Genomic DNA, 27,175 nt, shown 5'->3' on the forward strand with positions numbered 1-27,175 from the left:
TTATGTTGTGTTTTTATTGCTGGGTAAAATAAATAGCCTGTGAGTCCTCTCAGATTAAAACTACCCTTCAACAACTGGCTACAGAAGAAAATGCCCTATGGAAGCAACTGATTTTATCTTTTGACACACAAGAGGGTTCCCAAGTGGCTCAGTGGTAAAGTATCTGCCTGCCAATGCAGGAGACACAGGTTCACTCCCTGAGTTGGGAAGATCCTCTGGAGGAGGAAATTACACACAAGAAAACATACACATGCACACACACACACACACACACACACACACACACACACCACTAAACTTATGCAACTTAGCACTCAATAGCAAAAGACTTTATAAACCTAACCAATGGTACAGGCATCAAATTTTAGCTACAGGCTAAGAAAAGTAAAACAAAAAATTTTTAAAAGAGGCTTAAAATGGTTATTTGCCATATAAAATCTGTACCAGTTCAGCAGTAACCTAGATCTTATCTCTTGTGCATATACAGATGAACAAGCCACAGAACATCCAAGAAAATTTTTATAAAAACAGAGATTACATAACATGCGTATTCGAATTTTTTCTAATGTAATGATTTCTGCCTGTAGATGACTCTATCAAATTAAAAATAAATTACCAAAATTAAAATCCCCAAGAAACTGCACAGAAATTTACTTTGGGACTTTTATCATTTATGAGTTTCTATCGCCACCTGCAGGACTGTCTTTAAGTAAACTCCAACAATGGAAAGACTATCTGGTAATTCTCTTTTCTTTTCCTTTCTCCTCTTCCTCCTCTCCCAGTTCCCTCCTCTTCCCTTCCTTGGGTGTGGTCATGAATGTGTGTATGCATACGCACTAAATTTCCAGGCAACCAATTATTTTTCCCTTGAAACATGTCCATTACTAAAAGTTCAAAGATCACCAATGAAATGCAAAATAAAATTTACAGAAAGCAGCAAAGTTGACTGAGGCCTAGGTAGCTAATTTTTTAACAGCTAAACACACATCACATTTTCCTATTCTGCAAAGTAGAAACTGCCAGTCTGTGGAAATGTCCTCAATGTGAGGCCTTCAACACTTTCCAAGGAAAGGCTCTTTTATTATGGAATAGTTGAAAATAAAGTTTACAAGTGCATGTGCCTGGCTTATACCAGGGCAGAAGAAATGTTGCTGTTTGCAAATTCATACTTAGTATTCTGCTGCTCTTTAAAACAAGAGACAAATGCGAGACAATATTTCGCTAAAAGTGTTCAGTTCAGTCGCTCAGTTGTGTACTCTTTGTGACCCCATGGACTGCTGCACGCCAGGCTTCCCTGTCCATCACCAACTAACTCCTGGAGTTTGCTCAAACTCATGTCCATTGAGTCGGTGATGCCATCCGACTCATCCTCTGTCGTCCCTTTCTCCTCCTGCCTTCAATCTGAAAGTGTTGCTGTAGCCTAATAAAGTGAGAACAAGTTGAAGAGCAGAAGTCACAACTTAAACACCCAGAACATGCAAACACTGATGATCATCCTCCTCGGTTTCACCCCCAGCAGCAGCACTGTCCCCATCAAGTCCTGCTGAGGAACACTCATCTGCTGTAAGCAAAGGGGCAGTCAAGGACTTCCCTGGTGGTCCAGTGGATAAGAGTCCACCCACCAATGCAGGGGTCACAAGTTCGATCCCTGATCCGGGAAGATCCCACATGCCACGGGGCACCTAAGCCTGTGCACCACAACTACTGAAGCCCGAGCTCTAGAGCCCACATGCGACAACCGCTGAGCCCGCGTGCCCAGCACCTGTGCTCACAACAGAAGCCCCCACGAGAAGCCCGAGCCCCACACGAGAGAGCAACTTCCATACGCTGCAACTCGAGAAAGCTCACGGGCAGCAAGGAAGACCCAGTGCAACTGAAAATAAAAACAAGTCAATAAATAAACAATCTTTTACAAAGACAAGAAAAGGGTCAGCTAAGCCCACACCAAGTAACATTACAGATATTTGTTCCTCCACGGCATATTGCCCCTCTGGGTAGCGACTCTCCAGACGCATATTTTCCAAAGGTAAGACTTGCAGAAAAGTGTGTTTTTAAAGAACTTTTAATAGCGCAATCTGTGGACACTGTGTAGATACAGCTCATACTCATGAAATGAAACCATCACTGCAAAATTTATGACCACCCAAGCCACACATTGTGAAAATGGCATCAGGGCTGACGATCCTCCATTCTAAAGCCCAGGAGGAAAAAATCACTCTCCCAATCCTTCAGTTTCTTCCCCTGTGAAAGAACATAGAGCTCCATGCTTTTCCAGACTTAAAATTGTAGCCATGGGGGTCTCGCTTTAGTACCAACCGAGCTAAGGAGTGTATTCCTTTCTTTTTACTTTTCCTTGACAAAATCAAGTATCTCTGGCAGTGAGTTAAAACCAAAATTTTAAAAAGCGAGGACAGAAATAGGCAAGTCTATTTTTAGGGGCCCAAAAGCATGGATCTGGGTTATAAGAAAATCCCAAGGAGACTAAAATAGTCAGTAAACATTGAACAGGAATGGGGTTTAGATGATGACATAATAACCAGACTTTTTTATTTAGCTGTCTTCCTATATTTTAAAATAAAAGTGGGAGAGACAGTATCAGTCCAATTAAAACATCACCCCCCCCCCAAATTAGCTCTATTATTTCAAAGGCCAATGATATGACTCCAAGCTCAGCAGAGAAGGAGCAAAACACACCTTCCTGAATTATAAATCAAATGGCAAAACTACAATACAATATAGTAAACCCTGACCAGACCACAAAGAAGGCTTCTCTCTATACACATCAGATCAGGCAGCTCGAATGATTACCATGCTCTCTTGTAACTGTCATCTGTGGTGGGTCTAATTACAGGCTGCCCGGCGAGCATGCCCACATCACACAGCAATAAAAGGGCCAGCGGCTCGCGAGCCCAGCCAGACAACGGAGAGCACGCGCCACCTAATGGGGAGCCTCGAAGATCAGCCAGAGACACTAATAAAGATGACAGCTTCCAAACAAATGACAAAGCTCGGACCACCAAAAAGGCAATATCGAATTAGCTGGAAATGCAAGTGCTGAGCATGGTTCTTCAACAGGTCAGAACTGAAGCAGGAAACCGGTCCTGTGTTCAGACACACGAGCACTCTACTCCTCTCTGCCCAAGCCCTCTCTTTTATTTCGAAATCTCCTTTTCTGTTTTTGCATCACACAAAATGTTTGCACATCCAGGTGTCATATATAGAAACAGATTAGGGGGGGACGCACTTGGCTCTGTAAGAATCAAAAATAAAACCCCTGCAGATTCAGGGGCTGTGGATCTGGGTTAGAGATTTGCCAGTTCCCCTCCTCCTCCCCCAGTTTTCCTACCCATGTCTTGTGGCCATTTAGCTGCAAATCAGCACCAGCCCCCACCCAACATGGATAGCCTTGAGAAAAAGTTGAGAAAACATACATCCAAAAACATTACAATGAAGCTATTTTTGGCTGTTTCTGAATCTTACCCTCTGGTGGGGTCACGGGTTGCTAAGGTCAGAATAGTAACTGGACTACAAACAGTATCTGATAACAGATGATGTGCATGAGTTCCAGTACTCTTCTAAGAAGCATTGATTTGATGCCTGCAGTATACTCAATCCCGAGATAAGCAGTAAGGATGGGTACACAGATAAAAGACTGGGCCTCTGTCATTCAGTCCATAACTCACAATGCCCTAACACAATCCTTCAATAATACGGCTAAGTTACACTGAATTTCTTAAGCATATGACATTACCCTGAAATATTAAAATAAACCCCCCCTTTTTGATACAAAGAATATAATTAGGTCAAACATGAAAAGTACTATCATAGCCTGAAAGATAGAACCCCATGATTTGGCATTTGGCATTTCCATGCACATTAATCAGCCCTAGAGACAGCTGACTCTTAAACATTAATTACATAACACAGAAGACAATGCTTTGCATTTCAACCCCATCCTCAAACAGGTTCTTCACAACCTTTGCAATGAAACAGCAACCGTGTGTCTGTGTGCACACTTGTACCCACTTCAGTGAAGTTTTTCTCTGAGTTAGGGCAGCAACACCCAGCCTCTCAATAGCTATATCAGCTAATAATTCCTATCCACATTTGTTCAGCTCAGTTCAGTTGCTCACTCGTGTCCGACTCTTTGTGACCCCGTGAATTGCAGCACGCCAGGCCTCCCTGTCCATCACTAACTTCCAGAGTTCACTCAAACTCACGTCTATCGAGTTGGTGATGCCATCCAGCCATCTCATCCTCTGTCGTCCCCTTCTCCTCCTGCCCCCAATCCCTCCCAGCATCAGAGTCTTTTCCAATGAGTCAACTCTTCATATGAGGTGGCCAAAGTATTAGAGTTTCAGCTTCAGCATCAGTCCTTCCAAAGAACACCCAGGACTAATCTCCTTTAGAATGGACTGGTTGGATCTTGCAGTCCAAGGGACTCTCAAGAGTCTTCTCCAACACCACAGTTCAAAAGCATCAATTCTTTGGCGCTCAGCTTTCTTCACAGACAAACTCTCACATCCATACATGACCACTGGAAAAACCATAGCCTTGATAGACGGACCTTTGCTGGCAAAGTAATGTCTCTGCTTTTCAATATGCTCTCTAGGTTGGTCATAACTTTCCTTCCAAGGAGTAAGCATCTTTTAATTTCATGGCTGCAATCACCATCTGCAGTGATTTTGGAGCCTAAAAAAAGTCTGACACTGTTCCCACTGTTTCCCCATCTATTTCCCATGAAGTGATGGGACCAGATGCCATGATCTTAGTTTTCTGAATGTTGAGCTTTAAGCCAACTTTTTCACTCTCCTCTTTCACTTTCATCAAGAAGCCACATCTGTAGCTCACTTCATATGTTTAAAAATATTTGTTATTATTACTTAATTTTCTCTCTAAAGTGCAAGTTTAATTTTTCTTATGGTGTGCTTTAATAATTAAAAGGTTACCACTTTGGCTTCAAGTATAAGAGGAGCACACTGGAGGTAAGATAAGGGAAAGAAAGAAAGGGAGCAGCAAAAGAGGGGGGAAGGGATGCTGGGGAGAGGCTGGGGTGCAGGTGGATGGGGTGAGAAGGGAGGGAGGGACAGAAGGAGGGAGGGAGAGAAGAGAAGAGGAATCCACCAGGCTCCTCTGTCCACAGGATTCTCCAGGCAAGAAAGAATACTGGAGTGGGTTGCCATGCCCTCCTCCAGGGGATCTCTCTGACCCAGGGATTGAACCTGCATCTCCTGCGTTGGCAGATGGATTCTTTACCACTGAGCCACCAGGGAAGCCCAGGATAGATGGACAGGGGACTTACTATGATCATTTCATCTCTGCATCTCAATATCTAACACTGGACAGACAACAGTTGTGGAAAGGGAGGGAGGGAAGCAAGGAAGGAGGGAGACAGGCAAGCTTGAAGGAGGCCGTGAAACGCGGCCCGGGTCGAGGACTGACATGGTCACTGAAGTCTTTTCTTTCTCTAAGATTTAAGTTCCGAGAGTCAGGATCAAGTTCAAATTAACAGTAGGGTATCTCTAGACAGCAGAGTGAACTAGACTGAATTCTCTGGACTCTGCAAAGGACAACAGTCTCTAACCAGAAAATTCAGAGAAGGTGAAAAAGTGTGTGCTTACAAACACCTCCCAAGAGAAAGCACAGGAAAGCTACTGGGTAGAGATAAGAGAGTCCCCACCAGGGGCTGCGCCTACCAGAACCATTCACTCATTACCCACAGGGCCGTGTGAAGACTGACAACATATGCTGTTCCAGAATTTTAAAAAATTAAGACCTAATGCTTACTAGTCAAAATGGGGATGCTCCAAAATACCAACTGATTTCATTCAGTATAGCTAGAATTCTGTCTGGAAATGTAATTCAATTATGAAATTGAAAATATAAACATGAAATATGCTAAACTAGCTAAGAGTGTCCTTTTAAATTTTCAACAGATAATCTTTTAATGCAATTACTGTAATTTTATTAAATGGCATAATTAGTTAATGCCTGAGAAGATGTCAATAGAAGGTGCAATTATGTTGTAAAAAATTACAATCACAATGTACAATAATGGATTGTTCTTATGAAAAAAATTGCTGAAAAAGAACTTTACGGTATTTCTGAAAGTATGTTAGCTAGTCCTCTGTGAAAAGGAAGATTTTGGAGATCATGTTAAATAGAAAAATAATAAACTGGCACATATCTTAAGCATCCTATGTAACATACCTAGAGATGTTTGCATATAAGTATATGTTTTTGTAGCATTTAAGATGCCTAATTTTTTTTTTTTTTCCAAGACAAAATGGTGATGGTAACTGTGAAAATTTTTTTTTTTTTATAGTCGATTAATAAGGTTGTGATAGCTTCAGGTGCACAGCAGAGCAACTGGGCCATACACATACATGCATCTATTCTCCCCAAACTCCCTTCCCATCCAGGCTGCCACCTAACATTGAGCAGAGCTCCCTGTGCTAGACAGTGTGACCAGCACTATTTTAATAGGCCGATCTGAAAACAAACGTCCATTGTAGTCATTTGTACCAAAGCAAATTCAATCTGAATCCTGTGGGCGACAGAAGGGGCACTTCTCTAGGTCTCATGAAGTTTTTTCAAACTGTTCTCAGAAAACATTCAGCAGTATAACTTTTTGCTTCCCAAATGCCCTCTGCTTTTCTGTGCCGTGTGTGTGTGTGTGTGTGTGTGTGTGTACACACACTCGTGCATGATGGAAAGGTTTGTTCTGTTACAGTTGCTGTTGTTTTTCAGTTTCAACGTGAAATCGTTTCACACTTCTCAAAATTATAGGATCCCTAAAAGCTAAGAATTCTGTATGTGTTAAGTAGAAGCTAGCAGTTTGAAAGTGGAGAACTGTATTTTAACCTCATGGGGGGGGGGGTTGATTGATGCTTTAAGTTATATATCATATTGCAGGACCTGTCAACTCTGAAGAATTAATTCTTCAGTTTCTTACAATCAAGAAATACAGGAAAAAAGTCACAGATGTTAAAAGCATAGCTTTATGAAGATACCCATTGATATATGGTAGACTTAGATTGCTTTTTAACATCAAAGATCCAAGTAAAAATTTAATAAATAAGGAATCCATCAAAAATGCCCCACAGACTTCTCTCCCTGATACAAGAGGTAAGTGCCTGAAAGATCGGTGGAAAGACAAAACTATATAAGTATAACTTTTTTTTTTAACAGCATTGGGAGATCTTTGCTATTTAAAATAATCTTCTGATGATGCCAACTGTCAAGCAAATATTTCCTGTCATATGAAAAAATCAATGTATTTATGCCATGATACAACCTTAGGTCTTTTTATAGACAAATACTGGGGCTTGTAAAATACAGTTACCTAAGAGAAAAACAAAAACTCAGACAAATGATTGAACAGTATAAGTTCAATATCAAGATACAAAATTATCTTTTTAAAAAAAATTCAATTCCTTTTAACTATCATCAAATAATGCGTTTGCACTAGACATGGGAATATACACTAGAAATATGGGCCCTCCCACACTAGAAAATCAGGCTAATGCCTCTGAAAGCTATGGCTTTAAGATATTCTGTAATAATATACTAATGTAGACAGTCACTCTTCTTGACTCCTAGCCCTTATTCTGAACAACTTGAAATACCTGAAGAAAATCTGAAAAGAACAGATTTCTTCCATGGTTCCTTCCTTCGGTTCTTTTCACTCTTCACTCCCTCCTCAAAAATCTTTCTACATCATCTAAGAGCTTCCTTCAAAAGCGGGAAAAGATAACTCAGTCCTCAATTGGGGGCTTAGTCTAGAACCAAGCACTGAGGTTTTCCAGACCATGAAGCTGAATTCCAAGGATGTCATAAGCATGTGATTCCCACAGTCAGGGACGTCCCCCAAAGAGGCTACAGACATTTCCACCTTTCGCTTCTTTTATTCCAGCTCTTGTGAATATAATGACTATATCTGAGAATTATTCTTACCCATATATTGATGCTTTCTTTCTCCCAAAGCATCTTGGGATAGGCTTAATTCCCATTCATAATATCTAGATACATATAGGAAGTGACTCATATGGTTGTTCCTGGAATTACTATGTGACTGTGTGGTGCTAAGTCACTTCAGTCTGACTTTTTGCAATACTATGGACTGTAACCCGCCAGTCTTGTCTGTCCATGGGGTTCTCCAGGCAAGAATACTGGAGTGGGTTGCCATTCCCTTCTTCAGGGGATCCTCCTGACTCATCGATCAAACCCAGCCCTCTTACCTCTCTTGCATTGGCAGGCGAGTTCTTTACCACTAGCGCCACCTGGGAAAAGTCATTATCTATCTATCTATCTATCTATCTAAATACAAGGACCACAATTCATGTATTTGGCTCTAAGGACAAGGATCCTGGATACAAGGGTCCTTGAAATACAAAGACTACAATCACTGCATCTTTGGCATACATAAGAGGCAGTGTAGCCCAATGGTTAAGTGCAAGGACTCTAAATTCTGATGATCTGAGTTGAAATCTCAGCTCTGCCTCTTAAAAGCATATGAGCTCTGTCCCGTTATTATTAAACTTTATTTAACCTCCATTTAACCTCCATGGGCTCATTTTTCTTACCTGTAAAAAGAGGGAAATACTGTAATTGGCGCCTACACCTGGCAGGTTGTTGTAAGAACTAAACGAATGAACAGTTATGACATGCTTAGGACGGTACCTGACACGCAGTAAATACTGAAACAACATGAGCCATTAGTTATCCCTAGAGTTCAAAGCCCGTGACTGGGAATGATCATGAGCATGCATATAAAACACCATGTATATTTTAAAAATCCATTCATATGGAAATATACAGATGTGCTTCTTCTAGACATGATACTTCAGCTACATGTGGCCTCTGTCAATAAGCTGACACCTAATATGAACTTGTCTTTTAATTAGAGAAACTAGACTGTGAAATTTTGAGTGAAAAACAATTTAACTTAAAACATGTCAAGCTCAGAAAATATAGTAAGAAAAAAAATCTAGAAAACTTAGGGGAGGAAGAAAGACTCAAAAGCAGTAATGAGCAAGATTTCCCCTAATTATCCTAACAACAACAACAACAACAAAAAAACCCTCAAGCCTATAGAAGTATGATTTAGAATTTGACTGCTGTAAAAAAGTTCACATTCAATGACCTACTGTACAGCACAGGGAACTATACTCAGTGTCTTGTAATAACCTATAAGGGAAAAGAATCTGAAAAAGAATAGACATATATACATATAACGGAATCACTTTGATATACACCTGAAATTAACACAATATTGTAAATCATTGTAAAACTATACTTCAAGAAAAATTAAAGGAAAAGTCCACAATTAACTTCTCACAATAACAATGAATTAAACAGTATACAGCAACATTCACATAGCAGGTGTCAGGGAATTAAAGATAACTTTCTTCTTTTAGTATGGGGAATAGAACCACCCATCTTACATGGAGAGGGGATTCATCCCCACTGGGGTAGGTTGATGCTTAGACAGCCTAAAAAGATACATTTCCTCATGTTTGTTCATCTACTTCTGACTGGATACCACATGGACCTAGATTTTCTTTTTCTCCTGTGATTCTGGACCTAGATCTCAACACGCTGCTTTCCTTTAACTCCCGCTTTCAACAAGATATGATATATTCATATACACATCCACAGGATTCCTTAGAAAATGTATGGCTTGCTTTCATAATGTCTTAAAATTAACAGCCAGAATATCCTAAACATGATCCTATAACATTCCTGCTTTTTATCAGCTGAAAATAGACACACAGACATGATGTTAGTAATGCAGCTTTATGTTATCTGACAAAACAGAAGTGAACAAAAATTCCTAGAGCTCTGCCCTTAGCTTGCAGTGCTGCACCTCTAGGGGAAGGACAAGCCCCAGTGGAGACTGGTTCAACCAACCCGGTTCTTTTCACATCTGGGCAATGAACCCTCAAACAGCACTTATCCTAATTTCTAACAGAGAAAGGCTTCTACATGCAGTCCTACTGTTAAATAAATCCTCGCCTTAAGACCTTGCTTCAGGGATTTCCCTGGTGGCAAAGTGGTAGAGGATCCATCTTGCCACATGGGGGACGTGGGTTTGATCCCTGGTCAAGGAACTAAGATCCCACGAGCCACAGAGCAACTAAGCCCGAGCACAAGCCACAGAGCAACTAAGCCCGAGCACACAACAGGAGAGTTCAGGGGCTGCCTCGAAAGGTTCTGCATGACACAGCGAAGACCCCAAATGCTGCAACTAAGATCTGACAGGGCCAAATAAATGAATAATTTTTTTTTTAAGAAATTAAATTTTGCCATACATCAACATGAATCCGCCACGAGTGTACATGTGTTCCCAATCCTGAACCCCCCTCCATGTATGGCAAAACCAATACAATATTGTAAAGTAATTAGCCTCCAATTAAAATTTAAAAAATTAAATTAAAAAAAAAAAGACCTTGCTTCAGACAGCACAAAAATTGTTGTGCCCCTGTAACATCAGGGCAAGTGGAAGAAGCATGAATTAAGGCATCACACAGATGAATCAAGACCAGGAGCAGAAGTCTGTCTTCAGCAGACTGTAGGAGAATGTTTGTACCATACCCGCCAAGACAAACATGATATTCCCAAGAAGGGATGGGAGGAGGCAGGCCAGGCTTCAGCATTACAGTCTCCCCTCCTCCCTGTCTGGCCCAGGTCACCAGGGGACCCAACATTCGGCAGAAAACCACCCTGAAGGGAACCCTCCTGAGTCAGGGACACGGCCAGTGGCACCCCCTGGGGGTGGCTTCCCCCATCAGTCCTCCACAAGCAGCTGATGTTAAGTCTGTAAGCAAGAGCCACAAAAGCAAAATGTCTTTCGAAAAATAGGAAGGCTCAGCTACCCATAATCTTATTAAAAAAATAAATAAGGGAGGCTACGACACATTTTATATTTTATCCTAATAATGCATTGTCTTTAGGTGTTCTCGTATTGAGGAGCATAAATGGTTTTGGAGTGACCATCATGATGGTAGCGACAAAAACATTCTTGAATGAAATCACACATCCGCAGCTTAGGGAAGGGAGATACGCACGTCTACATCTGCAGTATCTCTTGAGATCTGCCATGGCTGGTCAGGGTCAACGTGAGACAGTCATTCAAAAGTCGAACTCCAAAGGACAACAGAAAATTAAGTGCATCTGAGTGAAGCTCTCAAGACAACCCAGAGAGAGAGAGGGGACGCATGTATCACTGGTAATTGACTCTGCATTTTTCCAGTGAGGACCAGCAGAAAACATCCCCTTTTCCACACCGCCAGTGGGGCCTCTCACAGTCCTGGATGCCCCCAAGGGATTCCTGCAAAACCACATTTTGGCAAACCAGCAAGAAGAGCACCCCTGTATCTTTCATTCCATGGGACTGAGGGGTGTGCAAAGACCTTGTGCCAGCCTGAGCCTGGCAGCCAGGCTGGCAGGGGACTCTGCAATGTGATGTCGGCAAGCAGGGTTCACTCAGGTCGCAGGCACTGCAGAAGCGGCCCCGCTGCCAAGGCTCACTTCCCGGGTAGAAGCCCCCTCCATGAAACAACTTACTTGTATTCACTTGCGGTGATCTTTCTTCAGATCACGCTGACAGCCCATTAATCATTTCTGTCATCCCCTACATAATCCAGTGCAACAGATCTCTTGTTTTTGTAAAAATCCCAGTGCCAGAAACTAAGCTCCAGAAAGGGGAAACCCTTTCCTCTTCCCAGCGGCCGGCCCGGGTGCTGAGTGCAAGAAGCCACCAGAAGTGGTAACTGTTGCCCGGAATCACAGAGAACGTTCCCTGGAAAGTTTGTAAAGAGAATTCAGGTGGGAAACAGAGTCAGGGAGGCTGAAGAGGAGCAGCCACCAGCTGAGGGGGAACGTGAGAAAGGAAAGTGGGCGAATCGACCCCCAAAGTCAGATAGGGATTAAAGAAACCCTTCTTCAGGGTGTAACCAAGGCCAATTGGTCGGGCAACTTTAAACCAAAGAAAAAGGACGTTAAAGGCCAAGGCTGCAGCCGTCACAGAACTTCTGCCTCCCAAACCAATGAAAAACTAGCATTAACTAAGGACAAAATAGAATGAGCCCCAATGGCTGAGAAAAGGCCTCTTGCGGAGCCAGTACACTGCTTACGTAATAAAAGTGGAAGTGACTTTGAACCCACTGACCTTTGGGACTGACTGTTTTTTTTTCATGCAGATATGCCTGGTGGGTAGGAATGAGCCTAATGATAGGACGCAGGGGACAGAAGAGCCACGATCGTGACTCGACTGCTCACACAGGCATTAGGTCACACTGGGACCTGTACAGGGGACAGGAGTTAATTACATCACACAGGGGTCCCCAACATCTGGGATCTAATGCCTGATGACCTGAGGTGGAGCTGCTGTAATAAGAGAAATAAACCGCACAATAAATGTGATAAACTTGAATCATCCTGGAACATCCCCCCACCATCCACCCCTGGTCCACAGAAAAACTGTCTTCCATGAAACCAGTCCTTGGTATCAAAAAGGTTGGGTACCACTGGCACAATACAGAAGGCGCAAGAAGAGCAGCTGAGCGCCTGTTTTCTTTTCTTCCTCCTCCCACGCCGGATGCTACCAATCTGATCAACGACAAGCTCCTTTACAGACAAGGGAGGATGCCCCAAGATGCAAAGTGAGGACGCTGTGCTATTAATAACTCTCAAGTCCCTACTAGATTCTGGGACTCTCGGAGGTTGACCCAGGTGGTTTGAAGATCACGTGCAGGTCTGAGATTCTGTGATTTTAGCACACTCATAAGGAAGGGCCGAGGGTATTATAAAAGTGTATTTCACAGACATCATGGTTCTCCTCAGTGCTGTTGAGTCAACTTGTAGTAATCAGTTATGACTCAAGAGGTTTGATATGAACATATGTTTTTCATACCAAAGTCTGTCAATGATTTACTTAAAACATAAATTACAGCAAGGCAGTCTTCATTTAGTCATGTGATTTTTCATCTGCCATTTTTCAAAAAACACAAGCACTTACGGGCACAGAAGGAGACAAACAGACCCATGTAGTGATTAAACAAATGGCCCCAGGAACATTCAGAGTCACGCTCGACTCATTGTCACAGTCCATGGAATTCTCCAGGCCAGAATACTATAGTGAGTAGCCTGTCCCTTCTCCAGGGGATCTTCCCAACCTAGGGATCGAACCCAGGTCTCCTGCATTACAGACGGATTCTTTACCAGCTGAGCCACAAAGAAAGCCCAAGAATACTAGAGTGGATAGCCTATCCCTTCTCCAGCAGATCTTCCCAACCCAGGAATTGAACAAGGGTGTCCTGCATTGCAAGTGGATTCTTTACCGAGTTACCAGGGAAGCCTATCAAGAGATAGTATATGAGTATGAGTTGGGTGGCTCAGTGGGTAAAGAATCTGCCTGCAGTGCAGGAGACCCAGGTTTGATCCCTCGGTTGGTCACCCACTCCAATATTCTTGCCTGGGACAATCTCATGGATAGAGGAGCCTGGAGGGCTACAGTCCATGGAGTTGCAAGAGTTGGACACGACTGAGTGACTAAATCATGAGTTGGGTAAGTTAAGGGATTTCCAAGGATAAATCTGATAAGGATGGTCTTAGAAAGAAACCTCCTACATAGTCTCCTATGTCTCCTACATAATATATTGTAAGAAGGTGGCTGTATATCCTTTATTGTTTAAGTTTCCTTACTGGTATAAACTTCAGCTTTGCTGAATGTGCACCATTCTGTTTCATCTAAGTACAATAAAACCCACCTGCCTTTGGATTTGGGACTCAGAGTAAATAATCTGAATTTTTTTTTTTTTTTTTTTAAAAAGGAACCTTACCACAAATGCTACTGTACTTCTCAGCGTGGATTCCCACTGGAAGCAGCTTTTAAGGAACTGTATTGTATTCCATATAGCCATGGTGAGTCTCTTCACTCGGTCTACATCTCTGGATAAGATCTAATTTAAAAAAAATGGAAAACAGGGAATGAGATTTACACACTTCAATTATTCTCTTTAGACCAGACGGCTTGGTCATTTGAATTATATTCTGTATAGCCAATAATTAACAAAACAATAAAGAAGAGTCCTAAAATTTTTCTAGAATTCATTTTTAAAATATGACCATTCAGGGAGGAAAAGAGAATCCATTGCATTTTATAGCTCCTTTAAAGGAGAACTGCTGCTGCTGCTGCTGCTAAGTCGCTTCAGTCGTGTCCAACTCTTCGCGACCCCGTGGACTGCAGCCCACCAGGCTCCTCCGTCCATGGGGTGTTCCAGGCAAGAGTACTGGAGTGGGGTGCCATAAAGGAGAACAGGCTGTTTCAATAATGTTCAACACAAAACTGAGCTGGTAAAAAATACAGCCATCAGGCATGTGATGTGTGTGAATTTGTGTGTGTGTGTTTAAGAGAGATAGAATAGAGTGAGGACTTGTGCTGTTCAGTTTTTAGTTTGGAAGGAACTGGGTAGTTTTAGTAGAAATCTCATATATTCTAGCTCATCACATCTAGAAGAAAAAGTCTATAAAGCTCCAATCCTTTGGCTACCTCATGGGAAGTGCCAACTCACTGGAGAAGACCCTGATGCTGGGAAAGACTGAGAGCAGGAGAAGGGGGTGACAGAGGAAGAGATGGTTGGAAGGCATCACCAGATCAATGAACATGAGTTTGAGCAAACTCTGGGAGATAGTGAAGGACAGGACAGCCTAGCGTGCTGCAGTCCATGGGGATGCAAAGAGTTGGACATGACTGAGTGAATGAACAACAGAAGCAACACAGCGAAGTAAATTCCTGGGGAGGGAATCCAGCTCTCCCACCTCTTTGCTGTGTGACGTTGGGCCAGTTTCTTAACCTCTCTTATTCAACGAGGTTGACATAGGAGTGCCAACCTTGGAGGTTGTGGAGACACTTGAAGGGCTTAGAACAGTTCCTGGCACATACCAAGAGATTTTAAGTAGCTGGGTCACAATTATAGGTTTCAACTTTGCAACCATCTGGGGATACTTAGTGGTGAGAGGGCCCTGAGGGAGAAACCTAACATATCCCAGGGTCTCAGCCCCAAATCCCCTGGTGCTCCCACCTCCCAAAGCCATCCCACACCGAGGTGAAGGTCTTGTTTGGCACAGGCAAGGTCTTTTCTCCCAGATGTAGGTAGATTCATTTCAATCTGTTTGCAAAAACAGCAATGCCACCTACCTCAATTCAGGTTTTAATTTTTCAAGTAAACAGGGCAAAAGGCAATAATAATAACAATAATAAAGCCACTGACTCCGATTACACAAAATAAATATTATACTCAAATGTTGTGGCAGACCAAAACATTCGGATGCTCCTTTCAGAAGCAGATTAAGGCCTTTCCCCGGTGTGTCCAGAAGTTCATGGGAAACCAAAGGATGGTAAGCTGCCTTTATATTTAACTTGCTTTATGTAATCCCCAGCTGCTCACCCCACAGGAAGTGGTGGAAGTCATAAACACTTTAAAAAGGGGACACGCTGTTACACAACTGCAGAGGGACAATAAGTACAGAGTGAAATCCTGAACTGCGCTGGGCCAGAACAGGGAGGGGCTCTGAAAAGAACTGGAAAGGTCGTGGTAAGAAAAATGTGGAACTTCCTCTACTCAGCCCTGATCTTCACTTTCTGTTGAGCTGATGAGAGAGGAATTAAGGGCCCCTGGCAGGGGGAGTGAGGATTTATTCCACCAGGGGTAAAATGCTGATACATCTCAAATTTAGGCAAAACAGAAGTGGGAGGAACAGCTGTGGGTGAATCTGAGGCTGGACATCTTGAAAGAGTCACCGGCTTAACTGTATGACGGACGTCGGAAGCAAAATGCCTCTGAAATGTGCAAGGAGGGAGAAAAGCATGGCTGTGATGGAAGGAGGGCGGACGGGCCCAGGACACTCCGGAGGTTTATGGAGGCCTGGTGCTCAGAATTCCTGTTTACAAAACGGTTCTGGATGCATGGAGGGCCGACACTCCCTGCATCATCCAACAGATATGTTCTCAGTCTTTCCCTTCTTTACTGAACCCAACCCAAGTCCTCATCTAGGGAGGAAAGGGGAGATGATGGGGGCGAAGGTGGAGAGAGGGAGGAGGAATGGAGAGGGAGGGGAGGGGAGACCAAGTCATGAGCAGTAAGTACTCCAGGTGCTGGTGCTGAGTGTACCAACAAGCCAGGTTACTGCCCTGACCTACCTTTTTGGACAGCTTGCGGCCATCTTCAACAAACCGCTTTTCTCTGGGAGTAAAGGTCCGAATGCTTGCTTTGATCTAGAAAGAAACATCAGGGTTAAAAACAGAAGCATTGAGATGGATTTCACTCTCTCTCAAATGACTGAGAAGCCCTAGAAACCAACACCTTTTGACCCTAAGGGCCTGGGTAGGGGTGGGGAGCAGAGACTTAGGGGTGCCCTGGTGCTCTGCAAGGGCTTCTGGGTCTCACTTCATGAACATCACTGTCATGAGTGATGAGACGAGGTCAGACTGGAGACTTGTGGGGGCTCTTCCCACGCTGCAAATTGAAGAGATTTTTTTAAGCCCCTGCAGAGATTGACTCACCAAGTCCTCCAACTAAAGTTTCTAAAGAGTCAAACTTCCCTTCAAATCATGGTTTTGCACTATCCCTTTGTCAGTAACACCTTGCAATGTGGAAATCAGTTTCCGGCTTATAAAAACATTTTTTTCCCATAGAGAATCTCATTTCCTCTCAATGATCCAGAAAAATAAGTACGTGAGTCATCTTAGTTCTGTTTTTAGGGAATAAACTGAGGGTCAGAGAGATTTTGTGGTTTGTCCAAATGACTATACTAAGGGAAAAACCTCAAAAATAAAATTCAAGTCCTTTTCTTCTATATCAGATGGACAATTAGAACATTATTGAACTAACAGTTTTGGATTTAAGGCTGTTTCCTGCCTAAAACTCCAGTTTCACATGTATGCATATTCTATATACAAGTCCTTGCCAGAAGAAAACAGGAGATACAGGGTGATCTAACATGCACCAGAGGTTCTCCTTGAAGGGAAGTGTTCAATGGGGAAGAAGAGGAAGTAACAGCAGACCTGCATACTGGAGCCTGTGCCCAGAGTGCTAACATTTCCAGGAATAAAACTTCCCTGCTACTGATTTTATGAATAATCTCTTAAACAAGGCAAAGAATCAGCAGTGTAGCATCAGGGAGAAGAGTCAGGAAGACCTGCATCTGGATCCTAACTCACTCATTTATTAGCAATCAGTTCTCCTCTTTGATTCTATTTGCTTATCATGAGATGACATTCATGATCGCTATGGACCAGGCTTCTTCTGGGAATGAAAGAGTATCAGAGCCTGGGACATTGTAGGTGGGTAATAAATGGCAGCCATTCTTCTAATTACTGTAAAGGTACCCCTATCCTATATTCATGGACCCCACTAACTAACCTGTGCTGTCCCTTCCCGTTCTAGAACCTGCTGCTGATACCATGACAAATGAATGCTCACAGCTAAGTAAGCCACATTCTCGCACGCCTAGGAATTTTTGCTCCCAACAGTTGAACTGTATACCCATCAGAACCAAATGCACTAATTTGTAAACCTATTTATGCCAATTTTGTACAATACTGTAATTCTGTATTTTAATTATCATAGAGATTATTGATATATTATACAAGTATTAGTTGCTCAGTTGTGTCCGACTCTTTTGAGACAACATGGACTGTAGCCCACCAGGCTCCTCTGTCCACGGAATTCTCCAGGCAAGAATACTGGAGTGGGTTGCCATTTCCTTCTCCAGGGGATCTTTCCGACCCAGGGATTGAACCCAGGTCTCCTGCGTTGCAGGCAGATTCTTTACTGCTGAGCCACCAGGGAAGCACTAATACAGATCAAAAGACTTGAAATCAATGTTGTTCTGGAAAGTGTTGAGAAAGGTCAGTTACTACAAAGATACTGCTACTGAGGTGATGATTTTATGGAAAAATAACCTAGAGGGATTCCACATTCAGACTGTTCTGTGTCTTTAAAGAATATTTCTACTTTCAAGAAACTGAAATTAGTATTTAAAGATGTTATAGGTGTATGTATGCAAGGAATACACTGTAGAACTAAAAATATTAAGTCTATGCTATTGGGAAAAAGGTTTCAGGCCTGCACCTAAAGACTGGTAGGAAATATATATTCATGTATTTTATCTTATGCTAAAAGTGCAAGATGCATTTTAAAAAATCCTCCTTTTACTGATGCTTTCCATTAACTATTTGTCCTGATAATGTATGATTGTAGAGCATCTACTATAATAGTTAAATAACATAGAGGCTTGAAAACATCTCTGTTCAATCGTCAATGGAAGAAGGTTAAAGGTAATAAAGCCAAGAACCTAATTTTCCTCATTTCTTGTTTTTTTTTTTTTTTTTAACATTGATTTATTGAGAATTACACACCATCAATTCTATTGGGCCAAAAGGATTAATATGAGACTGTCCAGCACTGATTTTTTTTGGCTAAGTTTCAAAACACTATTTTCTCTGTAGCTGTAAAAATTTATAGTGATTTGACTCTCTTCAGGTTGGCCACCTTTTACTTTTGGTACAAAGAAGTTGGGAGGTAGTCTAGTTAGACTTACCGGATTATATATGAGGTCCATCTCCAAGTAAATAACTCCTTTAAAAGCTTGTTCTAAATCTTTATTCTTCAGCACGTAACAGTTTGTTTGTCCATCTCGAATCTGATAAACAATAGATAAAACACAAACTTCCTGTGAGGTTTAAACTGAACAAGCTGACAACACTGAGAATGTAAAATGCATACACAGTTGAAGCCAATATTAAACAAAATTAAACCATATAAATATTAATCATAAATCAATTTTTAATCCTAAAGTGCTTCTATAACTGATAAGAAGATAAAGTAACAATCACCAGGCTTCTCCAATAAAAAAATAAATGAATAAAAAAATAAAAGAAAAATTTAAAAAGAAATAATCACCAGGCTGAAACTGATATATGAGTGGAAAATTGGTGGTACAAACTATTACTAAGTCTACCAGGGCTTTCGTTCAAAAATCCCAGAGGTTAAACATTTTTGTTAAGAAGTGATGAATATTCTACAAAATTTCTGGCAAGTACTACTTGAGACTGCCAAGGTCATGGGAAAAAGGAAAACTTGGAAACTGTTGCAAGTCAGAAGACTAAGGAGATTAGATGACACAATGTGGTACCCTGGGCTGGATCCTGGAACAGAAAAAGGACATTTGTGGAAAAACTGGTGAAATTCAAATAAAGAGCAGAGTGTAGTTAATAATAGTAACGGATAATGTCAGGTTTTTTTTTTTTTTTAGTTTTGATAAATGCATCATGGCAATGTAAGATGTCAACATAAGAAGAAACTCGGTGAAGGTATATGGGAACTCTGTATCATCTTCGCAACATTTCTGTAAACTTACAGTTATTCCCAAAACAGGGTTGTAGGATAAAATGTCTTAATTATAATACAATATTTGATTTTATAAAAATATCAACTATAGCTTATAAAATTGTTGCTGTTCAGTCGCAAAGCAGCGTCTGACTGACTCTTTGCAACCCCATAGACTGCAGCACGCCAGGCTTCCCTGTCCTTCACTATCTCCCAGGGCTTGCTCAAACTCATGTCCATTGAGCTGGTGATGCTATCTCATCCACTCATCTGTTTCCCCTTCTCCTTTTGCCTTCAATCTTTTCCAGCATCAGGGTCATTTTCAGTGAGTCGGCTCTTCGATCAGGTGGCCAAAGTAGTGGAGCTTCAGCATCAGTCCTTCCAGTGAATATTCAGAACTGATCTCCCTTAGGATGGACTGGTTGGATCTCCTTGCTGTCCAAGGGACTCTCAAGAGTCTTCTCCAACACCACAACTCAAAGGCATCAATTCTTCAGCACTCAGACTTCTTTATGGTCCAACTCTTAATCCATACATGACTTCTGGAAAACACCATAGGTTTGACTAGATGGACCTTTGCTGGCAAAGTGATGTCTTTGCTTTATAATACACTGTCTAGGTTTGTCAGATTTCCTTCCATTTCACTGGAATGAAAACTGACTTTTTTTCCAGTCCTGTGGCCACTGCTGATTTTCCCAAATTTGCTGACATATTGAGTGCAGCACTTTAACATCATCATCTTTTATGATTTTAAATAGCTCAGCTGGAATTCCATCACTTCCACCAGCTTTGTTCACAGTAATGCTTCCCAAGGCCCACTTGACTTTGCACTCCAGGATGTCTCGCTCTAGGTGAGTGATCACACCGTCATAGTTATCTGGGTCATTAAGAACTTTTTTGTGTGTAGTTCTTCTGTGTATTCTTGCCACTTCTTTTTGATTTCTTCTACTTCTATTAGGTCCTTACAATTTCTGTCCTTTATCTTCTAAAATAGTTTCATAAAAATATTTATGAAATATAAAATATAATTTAAAGACATTATTTTATACAAATCTTACAAAATACTTTAAAGAAATGAATTAAGGAGCCAGTTTTTAAAGAACGACCAGTTTTTCACAGCCATGTTACAAAGCAAATTAAATAAACCAGTATAGCTAAAGTTGAGGTCAAAACTCAATACATTTTAAAAGAACAACATGCTGATAAGCCCTCAAAGTTTAAACAAGTTCCACTGATGGCCTCCCTCAGCCAGCATGTACATCAGTTCCATATATCAAACTACTTGTTTGATACTACCCCAGAAATTAAGGCATCTTAGAAAAACATTGCTGTATCATTTTGGAAATGACCTGGCTCTCATTAAGGCATTTTCTTTTCAGATTTGATAGCAAGCAGCAATGCTTATATTGTACACAGGAGCAGCATATGTATTATTAAACTTCTGGCTTGTTCGAAACATCTCTGCTAACTCAAACAGGGCAGAGGCAAACTTGAGCTGACCAAAAGCTCCATTTGGGATTGTAATGATCAAAGATTTGGAATAACATAGGAAATTTGAGGGCATGACGTTTGAGCTATATTTTAAATGACTACTGCTGTACTACAAGCATTCAACACAAGTGTTCTTATAAACAGTGGTGGAAGTGAGTTGAATAAGTCACGGTGTGGGGCGGGTGGAGGACAGAGCCTTTCCACTTTACAAGGGAGAGGTCACCTTCCTTCCTGAAGTCACCCCACCTCTCTCAGATTGAATAGGTTTTAACAGAAAGATGGTTTTCCTGGCCAGTGGCGAAGAGGAAGGGGCTGCCCCATCAAGACCTGACTTCCTTCCTAAACGGTATCCAAACAGGATTCGGAGCTTCCTCTTGTATCCTCTGTCTCACTTAATAAATTGTGGGTGTTAAAGTTGAAAGAAATAAATACAAAGACAGCATGACAATTTGCCAAGCTGACTTTGGTCCAATTTAGCTTTGCTTCAACCCACAGTCATTGTACCATTATCTTAAAATTTCCATGATTTCTTAATGCTTCGGGAAGGGCAACAGAAGAACAAGAGATATCTGTATAAAAAGAAACATTTCATAGTAAAAGAAGTTTTTTTAATTATTATTTTGGGTAAATGATCGTTTCCTCTTTCTCAATGTCCTAGAATTGTGTCAGCAAAGCACAGAATCCACCTAGGACATTAATGCTGTTTTTAAAGCTAGAGATATAATTAAGGCTACTCATGTTTGGCACTTTAATATATTACTTTTTAAATATAGAAATTCCAAGTTTAAAAATGTGTAAAAAGATTGAAACATGACAGAAAAAAAGTCCTTCTGGATGTCCATAAATACTACAATTCCTTCCTGGAGAAGGAAATTAGACAGGAATTTCTAAAATTTTTTGAGAATCTATATTCATTTTTATATTCTTGAGAAAAACGTATTTTAAATTTTTTGTGCTAAACTGAATATATTTTGCAGTTTCATTTTTTATCAATATGATTTGATAATGACTGTATTAGTATATTTCTCATTTATTTAAACTGCTATGTAAGTTTCACAATCTGAATAAACCACAATTTGCAAATCCTCTTATTTATGAACATTTGGTTGATTCTGCTGTTTTCAGTCTGTCCTCTATAATATCTCTGAGGAAAAGATAAACAGTGAGAGAGAGGAAACAGACTATTTTGTGTCTGGGATATGCTTGAGTTAAGCACAGATCAATGCATTGAACATTTAGTGTTATAACTAACACTGAAATAGTAACCAAAGAAACTTTTAAAATATTTCCATTTCCCAAGGTTTATACATAATTGAACTTTCAACACATGAATAGAGGATAAAAATTTCCACAACATCTCAACTTGCCAAACTCCTATATCACAGTATTTATATAATAAAAAAATAAAAGATAAACATATTTTTCCAGCTAAGGACTATATTTATTGTTTATACTTAACTGTGAAAATTATTTGTAGCAGTTTCTAATGTTAAAACCTCTATGAAAACAGACAAAACACAGCCAAAAGAAAACTTAGAGCAGAGAATCCATATATAATTTTATCTTTAGGTATGAGAAAGGCACTTCAATTAAGACCCAAGACCTCTGTCACCCAAGGCAAAAAGGAATGATACCATTTTCAATTTATGACAAAAGGAAGTCTCTCAGTTCAACAGGACAGTCTTCCTGGATTCATTTTGGAGAGGATTTCATTTCACTCAAACAGAAGAGTGAATAATGGATAATGTCTCTAACTTTAGTGTAACAAGAGAACTCTTCATAGGGACTTGTCACACACCTTTGCAATCTCACCTTTTCATAGGTAAGAAGCACAGATATCAAGCAATCATTTGGGGAAGGCAGCACTGTAGGATGGTAATACAGATGTAACCTAATTAGGAATAAAACTTCCACCATCAGGGAAATGGGCATTTCCATGTTGTTTTACCTTATTTTCAGAAACAAAATGATATATCAGCAGGCTTTCATCAAGAACATGAGTGTGTGCATGAATGCTAAGTCGCTTCAGTCATGTCTGACTCTTTTGCAATGGTATGGACTGTAGCCTCACACTCCTCTGTCCATGCAATTTTCCAGACAAAAATACTGGAGTGGGTTCCCATCCCCTCCTCCAGGGGATCTTTCCAGCCTAGGGTTGAATCTGCATCTTTTATGTCTCCTGCATTGGCAGGTGGATTCTTTACCACAAGTGCCACCTGGGAAGCCTGATCAAGAACATGCTAACCATGAATTCCTGGTTAAATCAGTGAATGAAAGAGCACAGGAAGTCTGTGTCTGAGTAACAATTCAGGATTTCAGAGCCAGAGGACAAGTAACAGATTTTAATCTGACCTGAAATTACCTTTAAACTATGCAATTTTTCTCTGTATAAAAGAATTTTAAATCCGCTTACACAAGCTTTAAGCACAGTAAATATAAGGAACTTTTTAAAAGTTGGATGTTAAAACTAAGTTTTGTGTCAAAAAGATACTATCCGTTATATTAGAAAATGGAACTGTTTTAAATTGGCATATAAAAAAGTATGTGGGACACAGAAAAAAGCATTTTTCTTAGCTGAAACTCTTTTTAAAGAATTCTCATTATTATGCTTTAAAGTTCTTTGATGTAACTAGATATCAACTGATTCAAGGGCAAAGTTAATCAAAATCAATATGAATAAAACCATTCGTTGGCTTAAGGAGGAAAGATACACACTTAAGATCTAAATCCAAACTCAAGAGTCATATTGATCCTCCCCCCTCCTCACTGTAACCTTCTTGTGAATAAAAGGAGAACATTTGGGTGTAAACAAGCCTTATTCTATCAGAAGCTTTTCACTGCACGCAAAAGGGAAAACATTCTCACACGACATCACAGTATAGCAGCTGGTTCCCACTGATGCACATGCAAAGTGACTCCAATAAAATGTGATATGGACAGACACATGGCTGGGAAAGAAGAAAGTGACTATCCTTTACTTGGTCGTGATTCTATTTCCGTCCCCGCTTGGAATCAGGCCTGTTTCCCATGGTAGGAGTCACAAACACCATGAGACTGCAAAACCCACGAGGTCGCGATTTGCCCTGATCAAGGCCACCGCTAACAGCAAAGGCAGCACCGAATTCATCAACCCAGCCCTCCTCATATACCACCTCTGTCTTCGAGCAAGGCAATCCAACCCACCCGTCTGTTGTCGTTCAGTCGCTCAGTCGTGTCCGACTCTTTGTGACCCCATGAACCGCAGCATGACAGGCTTCCCTGTCCTTCAACATCTCCCCTTCCCTGCTCAAACTCATGTCCGTAGAGTCCATGCCACCCAACCATCTCATCCTCTGTCGTCCCCTTCACCTCCTGCCTTCAATCTTTCCCAGCATCAGGGTCTTTTCCAATGAGTCATCTCTTTGCATCAGGTGGCTAAAGTATTGGAGCTTCACTTCACCATCAGTCCTTCGAGTGAATATTCAGGACTGATTTCTTTTAGGATGGACTGGTTTGATCTCCTTGCTGTCTAAGGGACTCAAGAGTCTTCTCCAACACCACAGTTTAAAAGCATCAATTCTTCGGCACTCAGCTTTCTTTATGGTCCAACACTCACATCCAAACATGACTACTGGAAAAACCATAGCTTTGACTACATGGACCTTTGTTGACAAAGTAACATCTCTGCTTTATAATATGCTGTCTAGGTTTGTTACAGCTTTTCTTCCAAGGAGCAAGCATCCAGCCATTTCTGAATCCAAAACCCTGCACTGAACTTTGAAAAAATCAGAAAACCTTGCTGTACCCAGCAAGTCTGTCAACTCTCTCCTTAAAATGTAAGCTGTCTTTACAAACTATTTTACACTAATTGTATAAATGCTGTACAGTTTACAAAAATAGCTTAAAAAAGAAAAAAATGTATTTTTTATCTTTTACATATTTTGACAAACACACAGCTCTAATTTGTAATGTACTTTTAAATATGTATTTAACTTAAGAAAGTGACAGTCTGACTCTCTGCAACCCCATGGACCACAGCTCACCAGGCTTCTCTATCAGTGGAATTCTCCAGGCAAGAATACTAGAGTTGGTAGCCATTCCCTTCTCCAGGGAATCTTTCCAACCCAGGGACCAAACCTAGGTCTGCTGAAATGCAGGCAGATTCTTTACGGCCTGAGCCACCAAGATAGCCCACCAACTCAGTGGACACGAGCTTAAGCCAACTCGAGATAGTGAAGGACAGGGAAGCCTGGTACGCTGCAGTCTATGGGCTTGCAAAGAGTTAGACACGACTTAGCAACTAAACAACATCTTAGGAAAATAAGATCACAGTGTACTGGATAAAGATTGGGGCTCTAGAGGCAGATGAAGTGAGTTTAAATTCTGGCTCTGGCTCAGAGTGGCTATTAAACTTTGGATAAGTTACATAACTTCTCTCCAGTTTCCTAATCTGTAAAGAGTGAATAAAAAAGATACATATCTCAGCAGCTGTTGTGAAATAATCAGCAAAAAGCAGTAAGAACAGTGACAAGTACATAGGAGCTGCCTATGAAATAACATTATTTTTTAGCTTTATTTTAATGTATATGCTTTTTAACCACTTGTGTTTTAAACTTCACAAAAAGTACGGGAAATATTCTCCATTGTAAAAATTTATTCTCCATAATTCAGAGTGGTTCTTTATCTTATGAATATTCCATAATTAACTTAACCAATCTGCCATTGGAAAAGAATATTCTGTAATTAACTTCACCAATCTTCCAGCTTCTTTCCATTGGAAAAGTCTTCCCTGATGTTGGGAAAGATTGAGGGCAGAAGAAGGGGGAGGCAGATGAAGTGGTTGGATGGCATCATCGACTCAATGGGCATGAGTTTGGTCAAACCCCGCAGACAGTGAAGGACTGGGAAGCCTGGCGTGCTGCAGTCCACGGGGTCATAAAGAGTCCAATGAGACTGAGCAACTGAAAAAAACAAATCTAAAGTTGCAACTAAGATTGTTTCCAATTTTTAACAGCTACAGACACATAGATAGTTTTATACATAGATATACTTATATTTCCATGATGCATTCTCCCCCCAAAAAATTTAGGTGGAATTATTGAGTAACAGGGTACACCTATTTTTACAGTTTCAGCAAGTACTGCCAACCTGCTCTCCTAAAATACTGTTAACTTCTACTCTCCTGGCTCCAGGGAGTAAGCCTGTCCACTTCCTTGCAACTTTGCCAACCACAGGCATTTTTATCTAATATACAGCAATTTCATAGGAATAAAATGGCCTCAGGTTGTTTTAATATGTGCTTTTTTATAACTAATGAAACTGAACATTTTCTGTCATATGTTTATTAACAATGGGCCATGGTAGGACCATGAAACCAGAGAGACTTCAATTCAATTCCCATATCTGGCATTTAGCATCTGTGTGACTGTGGCTAATTACTGTATTTCTCCAAGCCCCAGTTACCTCTCTAAAATAGATATCTAGTACATAAATGCATAAAGATATGTCTATTAAATTTTAATCCAAAGTCTCCTCTAAGAGGCTTGTATCAGGTCATGCTCCCGCCAACTGCACTGGAGAGAGTCCTTCTGCTACACTTAATCATCACTGTTCTTGAAAAACCTTGACTATATTTGTTAATCTGATGGCTTAAACTAATTTAGTAATTTAAGCTACTAAAACAAGGGTGATGAGGTGACAGTTTACACTTTAAGTGCTTACCGTGTGCTACTGAGTACTCTTTTTACATTCACTGAACTATGTGAATCCTCACCACAGATCTCCACTGCAAGTACTGTGATAATTATCATCATTTCATGGAGGATGAGAGAGAGCCAGAGATGTTAAGTAAGGTGTCAAAAGTCACACAGCCAGTTTGGGGAGAAGTTCAGTTCAGTTCAGTTCAGTTGCTCAGTCGTGTCCGACTCTTTGTGACCCCATGAATCACAGCACGCCAGGCCTCCCTGTCCATCACCAACTCCCGGAGTTCACTCAGACTCACGGCCATCGAGTCAGTGATGCCATCCAGCCATCTCATCCTCTGTCGTCCCGTTCTCCTCCTGCCCTCATTCCCTCCCAGCATCAGGGTCTTTTCCAATGAGTCACTCTTCGCATGAGGTGGCCAAAGTATTAGAGTTTCAGCTTCAGCATCAGTCCTTCCAATGAACACCCAGGACTGATCTCCTTTAGAATGGACTGGTTGGATTTCCTTGCAGTCCAAGGGACTCTCAAGAGTCTTCTCCAACACCACAGTTCAAAAGCATCAATTCTTCGGCGCTCAGCCTTCTTCACAGTCCAACTCTCACATCCAT

At 41.0% G+C, this 27,175-nt stretch overlaps 1 protein-coding gene across 1 annotated transcript in view; it reads right to left on the reverse strand.

The window, feature by feature from the left end:
- The window catches only part of MCTP2 (multiple C2 domains, transmembrane 2), a 265,399-nt gene that overhangs the window by 72,454 nt on the left and 165,770 nt on the right, over positions 1-27,175 (reverse strand). The window contains 3 exon segments of the mRNA XM_010845889.1: positions 13,845-13,964; positions 16,205-16,279; positions 18,607-18,708. Coding sequence (XP_010844191.1) covers positions 13,845-13,964; positions 16,205-16,279; positions 18,607-18,708 — 297 coding nt within the window.

The sequence above is a fragment of the Bison bison genome, unplaced genomic scaffold, assembly GCF_000754665.1.
Source record: "Bison bison bison isolate TAMUID 2011002044 unplaced genomic scaffold, Bison_UMD1.0 scf7180017864227, whole genome shotgun sequence".
NCBI classification, from domain to species: Eukaryota; Metazoa; Chordata; class Mammalia; order Artiodactyla; family Bovidae; genus Bison; species Bison bison.